A 6,527-nucleotide genomic window follows, 5' to 3' on the forward strand; every position below is an offset into this window, starting at 1 on the left:
CGGCCGCCTGCCAGCATTCGGTCTCGCTAGCGGCTAGGAATGCTGGTGAAAGCTGTCAAATTACTTTTCAAAAGCAGTTTATTAGGCGTAAAAGACTCTGCACACTTTGGTGCTGACAGCATGACACAGTGGCTGTTCCTACTAGTCTTTTTTCAATAAACCTGGCGAACTCAAATGTGATAGTTTCGCCGGCAAAATCGTGACGTCATTTCGTGAACAAGTGGTGCATTTATGAGCTCGTATATTGCAATATGTACTGTAGCTTGGCATGCTCAGTACAACCTCTCAACAGTAATATCCAACAATAAAATGCAAAACAGTTCGCTACACCATTACATCTTATTTTGCTTCTACAGTCTGTTATATAATCAAATAACAGTTTAACACAGGTTAATCTTGTGTTGAAATAAATCCAAAGGATATTCTGCCTGTCTCAGCACAACCTCCTCTCGCTCTCTTCAAAACAGGAGAGGTGCAAGTGGAGGAGGTTGACCAAAACAGGTTGGTTGATTTTGGGTGTGGGATGTATTATACACAGGATTTTACGTTTTGTCAAGCACACAAATACAAAATGAGAACACTCACAAGGAGCTGCAGTAGGTCACAAACTAATGCCGAACGACTCACATGCAGACTAACTGGCTACCTGGACTAGGTCACACCCCATAAAGGCAGACATCAACACACACATATTGCAGAGCGTACGTATGTGTGACTTCTGGCTTGATTATATTTTTTAAAGCAAACTTTTTTCTTTTTTACCTGACCTTTTATGATGTTCAATTAGGTATTTATGCCGCCACAAGGAATAGGGACCGGGCCGGCCCACAAATAGTGAAAATCCACATATACAGTAATTGACACCCATTATGTATGCATTTGAAAACAACAACAACAACAATAATAATAATACTGTAATTAATAATAATAATAATAATGAATAAATTTACCTACACTCCCACCCCAAAGAAAATAATTTAACATTAAAAAATCTATTTCTGTATTTATTTTTGTCTGCAGAGGGTTGCATCCGCAAGTGCCCAACCACCATTATGCTGGGGGCAACTGTGCAGTGCTATTTTTCTTTCCTGAAAACAAGAAAAGAAAACGTGCATGGGGTGGAAAAGATTCATGACTTTTCAGTTAATTTTATGGGGAGAACTAATTTAATATAATTTCATATATAGCTACAGGACATATAGTTCTGAGTTTGGTCAAGGTACCACTGGAGTTAGTCAGTTAGTTAGTTAGTAAGTTAGTTAGTATAGTATAGTAAAGTAATACTAAAAATCAGCACTCCAAACTTCAGTTAATAAGGGCATAATGTAATTTTTTCTTAGGTTAAGATTTTACAATTTTACTTGGAGTACAGAAGTATAACCTTATTTTTAGGGATTGGCGAGTACTTAAACAGTCAATACTGTATTCAGACTGGTATTGGTCTGAAAAGAAGTGGTGTCGAATATCCCTACAGTACTAATTTTAGTCATACTATACCTGCTATCTTTTTATTCACGGTCACCTCAAATAACATAAAATGAAAATCCTGTTAAAGAGGTACATGCTATTTTATTTTTACTACTGTAGACAAATTCCTTGTGTGTTTTACATAACTGGCCAATCAAGATGATTCTGGTTGTGGTTCTTACATAATTTTTGGTATCACACTCACATAAATAAATGATTACCAGGAAATTAATACGTTGCCTTGTGACTTGTCCAGACATCATAACTCATCACTTAATGGCTAAATAAACCAAAAATGCAGCAACACGATTCATGATCGCCTGAGGGGGAGCCCTTGTTGATTCTTTAGTCATGAGCAAAAAAAAAAAGACTTCCAGCACCAGTGTGGTAGCGGCATTTGAAAAATATTACAGATGATACAAGATATTTATAACATAAAATAAAAAATATGATACAATCATAAAAAATAATATGCAGTATTGTAGTATCATTAACATGTCAATGACAATACTTGCATAGCAATGCTCCTTCGTCATCTGTGCATTGCATTTAGAGATTAAGGCCCAAATTTAGCCGATAGACATTAGCTTTTCCCTAAAATTATCTACAGCTAAGATTTTACTTGAATGAAAGTTGCAAACCTGAACTTATTGAATGCTTATTAAGTACTTATCGATTGCATAATAATTTTAGATTTTTAAAATTGAGATTGTTGTTTTATTTTTTAGTTTAGCACTATGTAGTTTCTCTTATTGAAATCAATTTTCCTTCTATATATATATATATATATATGACGTATTCTATTGCGAGAAACACATTTTTTTAATCTCAATGAAAAAAACAAACAAAAGAGAGACAAGTCTGAGTGTATGAGTGTGACCCTCAGGCCTTTATGTACCATATCAGCCATGCCAGTGGTACGCTCCTCCAGGAAGTCAATGGGAGCACGGTAAAGTTTCTTGAGGGCTGATTTCCTTTGCGTCAGCAGCTGGTCCGGGAAGTGACAGTAGAATAAAACCTTTTTTCTGTGACGAGACAGCCTCAGCACTGGAATACACACTGACACCTTGGTGGATTCAAAAACAAAAAAAATCAACTAATACTGTAGTTTACTTTTAACCCTACAGTATATGCAACTCAAGAAACACTTTCCAAGAGAAATTACAATGGAGTAGTTATCTAAATAAGGCTGAAATAAGGCTTAAAATGTGACTGTGCTGGTGATCTACCAATGAACTAGCATTTTAATTAACAAAAACATATATCTTGCCTCTTAAGATGAATGTCAAGGACTAGCTAAACAAGCTAAAATGAAAATGTCACTCACCTGATCACAAAAAACGACATCATACTCCAGCCCGCTGAGGAAAACCAAATAGACAGCCACGTAGATCATCCTCATGTAAGCACATACGGCATGGAGGTAACCAAAAACATTGGTGGGCAGCCAGTCCCCCACACAAACCTATTGGACGTGGAGGAGGAAAAAATAATTAACGCACAACTAAACGAAGATTTTATATACACGATTAACTGAGTGCTTGCTTACCACGGGTAGGTCTGGGTCAAGGGTCTCAGAGAAACAGTGGTTCGGGTCATAGTGAGCAGTCCAGATCTGGACATTACATCCCTTAGACTTAAGGGCAACAGCAGCATCGACAACTAGACGTTCTGCTCCACCTATACCGAGGTCAGGATGCAGAAATACTACCCGCACCATCCTGGACAGACATTCACAAGATAAAGAATAAGAGCAATAACTTGTTATTAAATGAATTAAAAAAATATATCCATATAACTAAGGTTACATTAAGAGAGTGTCGCGCCTTTAGGATACATTGGTCAATTCTTTTCCTTACAAGCCACCCTATGTAAAATGCATCCAAGCTATGGTTGTCAACAACCTATAACAACGCCGTGGTTTAACAATACGTTTATTTTAAGGTATTCCATGTTCATTGTGTCAAACAGGCATTATGAAGTTCAGAAGCATGACTGTCACACGTATCCAATGATTCGCCACCTGCTTCAACTAAAATTATGAACAATGAATATAAGCGGGGGGGGGGGGATATGTAAATAACACGAGCAACCACACTTAGAGATTAGTGAATTAGTTCGTGATTAGTTAGTAAATAAAAAACAAAAATGTCATCAATAAGACTACAGTGCACTGCAGCCTGCCTGCATTGCTAAAAAAACAACCAAAAAGAACCACGACGTATAATAACACAATGTTTTAAAGGCAACCACGGTACCGATAAACCCGTCAACGTATAAATTAAATATTAGACAATACAGCGTTTACCTTCTGTTTTCTTAAACAACTTTTGAGACCTGGGATGATGCTCTTGTCGCCACTCAAGAACGTCTGCCATGAAACATAGGCGCGCTGCCGCCATAGTGGCTCTACATTCACAGGCGAGACGCAGCAGGAGGAACTTCCTGCTCGCGCCAAAATGGCGCCAGTTTCCCTATTGACAATCATTCGTCTCTTAGAAGACACGTCACCCAGCGATGCGGGGAGAGTCTTATCTAGCCTATGTATATAACGTATCTCATAATCTTATAAAATGTACAATGATGCATAAAATGCTTTTAAATTATGTATTAATACAAAACAATGAAGCTGAACCTGGGTGGTATGTTAAATATTTTCTCATTTTTATGTCGAACGGTAATTTATAAACGGGCATCTTTTTGGATACCTAAATGGGTCTTAGGATTCTGCAGTCGTGTCCTTTTTGGACAAGCGTCATCTTTGGGGGTCCCTTCTCAAGTTCGGACCATTCCATTTAGACCTGGGCACCGTTCTTTGGCAGGACACGTCACCGTCGAGAGAGAACATCGGGGACTCAGCTCCTATCAACACAAATAAAACAAAATGGTGAGACAATACATCATGCGCTTGTAGTTGTTGCGCTGAAAGGAAGCGTCGCAATAAAAACAAATCCGCGTTTTGCTATCTGTTAGCACGCCTGCTAGACTTATCTTAACGTTTGTGTACGTGGCTTCCCCACCAACATATAACTAGTTAGTTAACACTAATTTCAAATCATGAATTACACTTGATAAATATGAGGTTGTTAATATATGCAACTAGATAGCGGGTTTAGCTCTACTCACTGTTCCAATGTCTGCAGCTTTTTTTAAACCACTTTTCCCCCCCTCCATTTCCAATGAGAGTAATGAAATGCATAGTAAATTGTGAAACTTTCTCTCCCTTAGCCTGGACCAGCAGTAAGTGCAACCAGTGTGGGGGCATCCAGCCGTTCCCCCAGTAAGACTGTGGCCCCCCGTACAGCAGGCTCCACAGTCAGACAGAGGTACACTCGCGAGCTCACAATCATGGCCTAAAGTGCCACTTTAGTACCCACACGAATCATAACATGAGTGGATGTTGAAGCAGGGATCCAAACGTGGATGATCGTGAAAATGAAACTAAATTTTTAATCTCTTGGAAAAGAAACCTCATTGATTGACACTTAAAAGTGTTATTTAAGTTATCTTCTGCACAAACACCAATTTTCAAAGACTCATAATTGACCCCTCAACTCCTGAGCTGGTGAAATATACGACGGCATCATGCCCTTTACTGACCTCAGTATAGCTTTATCTATTTACCAAGACATTAAAACACCAGACAGACGTTTTCACTTCTGGCGTGAACAGAGTTTAGTGTTAATTCATTTAGCAGTCTTGACTATCAGCATCTTCATCAATAGCTTTTTCATTTCGATCACATGTTGCACTGAGGACTTAAACTCATTATCATACTAACAGGCATTGCTTTGTTCCTCTATTTAATCAGGCTGTTTAATTACAAAAGTTGTTTTGAGGACACTAGAAAAAGGAAACGGGAGTCAATAGGATTACATGATGAAAGTTGTGATATGTTCTTATAAATAGGGAAAAAAGATAAGGAGGGGAAACTCATATTGAATTGAGTTTTTTTCTCTAAAGCAGAAAAAAATTATCAACGTTAAGACTTTTTTTCATACAATTGTATCCTTGCAAATTTATGACTTAATATAATGTAAAATTTGAAAATGTTTCATGGTAACTTTCCTGTCAACTGTATTCTGTAAAATGATCACATCTGTTAATTCTGACATGTTTTAGTCTTTTAGATTTTTAGTAGATCAAGACGTTTTTGGCATTATATTACAACTACAGTATATCGTGTAAATGTGACATTTGTAGTTGTTCGGTATTCCAACTTTATTTTCAAATATTTGACCATTACATGTTGCTTTTGCAATTTGTTTTTCAACATTTATCATCAAATTGTGTTCAGTATTGTTAAATCTTGTATTCTTTTCATATCATGACAAAGTTGGTAGTAATATTCCAACGTTATCCTCTGAAAATTAATCATTTGTTGTCACAATGTCACCCCACCACCCATCACCATCCCCCAACAATCAGCCAATATTTCACAAGTTCTGCCAGGATATGTAAATGAATGAGCACAACTGTACATGAGGTGGTGTTCACTTGTGTGTTCCACAGGAAAGCAACGAGCAGCGGTACCCGCAGTGGTGGCAGGACCACTGGATCGGCTGGTACCGGGGGAATGTGGCGCTTTTACACCGAGGACTCGCCGGGTCTCAAAGTGTAAGTATATTGTCAGAAAAGCTGTAACTATATGACCTCACCAGTATATAAAACATATTCATACCTAATGTTTGATGCATCATTTGGGTTGGAAATCAGGCAGAAAAGTCTGATAACTTTCTATTCTGAGCCAAGCTCACTTCCCATTATAAAAAAAAAAAAAAAAAAAAAAAATGCATCCCATCTCCCCGTCGCATGCGGCGGCGCCGGCTGATCGATGGCGCCGCGCTGCTTATCGAGTGTGTGTCTCGGGCGTGGAAGGAGGGCACACTCCTTGTACGCCGCTGTATATCGAGTGCGCGTTTGTTCCTGCGTTAGACACCACTCGCAGAGCTTCATTAAAGGATCCACTCTGAAAGGTCAACTCAATTACAGCCTTCTGACAGGGGCGGGGGAAGGGCGAGGGATTGAGGGGGGCGGTTGGCATGGCGATGCACCCCCCC

At 38.7% G+C, this 6,527-nt stretch overlaps 1 protein-coding gene and 1 long non-coding RNA gene across 4 annotated transcripts in view; one reads left to right on the plus strand and one right to left on the minus strand.

Annotated features, from left to right (window-relative positions):
• The window catches only part of alg2 (ALG2 alpha-1,3/1,6-mannosyltransferase), an 8,253-nt gene extending 3,899 nt beyond the window's left edge, over positions 1-4,354 (minus strand). Inside the window, exons 1-4 of one of the 3 annotated variants that reach the window (XM_019869257.1) lie at positions 4,176-4,354; positions 3,017-3,188; positions 2,795-2,932; positions 2,366-2,533 (exon numbers count right to left, since the gene is read on the minus strand). In XM_019869257.1, the coding sequence (XP_019724816.1) occupies positions 2,366-2,533; positions 2,795-2,932; positions 3,017-3,187 (477 nt within the window). In that variant the 5' untranslated portion in view covers position 3,188; positions 4,176-4,354. Of the gene's footprint in view, positions 1-2,365; positions 2,534-2,794; positions 2,933-3,016; positions 3,189-3,775; positions 3,963-4,175 lie in introns of those variants that run through there. The other 2 variants (XM_019869255.1, XM_019869256.1) reach the window with 2 other exon arrangements.
• A 341-nt stretch (positions 4,355-4,695) lies between these two features.
• Positions 4,696-6,132, plus strand: LOC109515463 (uncharacterized). The gene is made up of 2 exons (XR_002168196.1): positions 4,696-4,793; positions 5,980-6,132. It is a non-coding gene; the product is annotated as an uncharacterized LOC109515463 (long non-coding RNA).
• Positions 6,133-6,527: the final 395 nt, after the last annotated feature.

This window comes from Hippocampus comes, unplaced genomic scaffold (genome assembly GCF_001891065.2).
Source record: "Hippocampus comes isolate QL1 unplaced genomic scaffold, H_comes_QL1_v1.1 scaffold372, whole genome shotgun sequence".
Classification (NCBI taxonomy): Eukaryota; Metazoa; Chordata; class Actinopteri; order Syngnathiformes; family Syngnathidae; genus Hippocampus; species Hippocampus comes.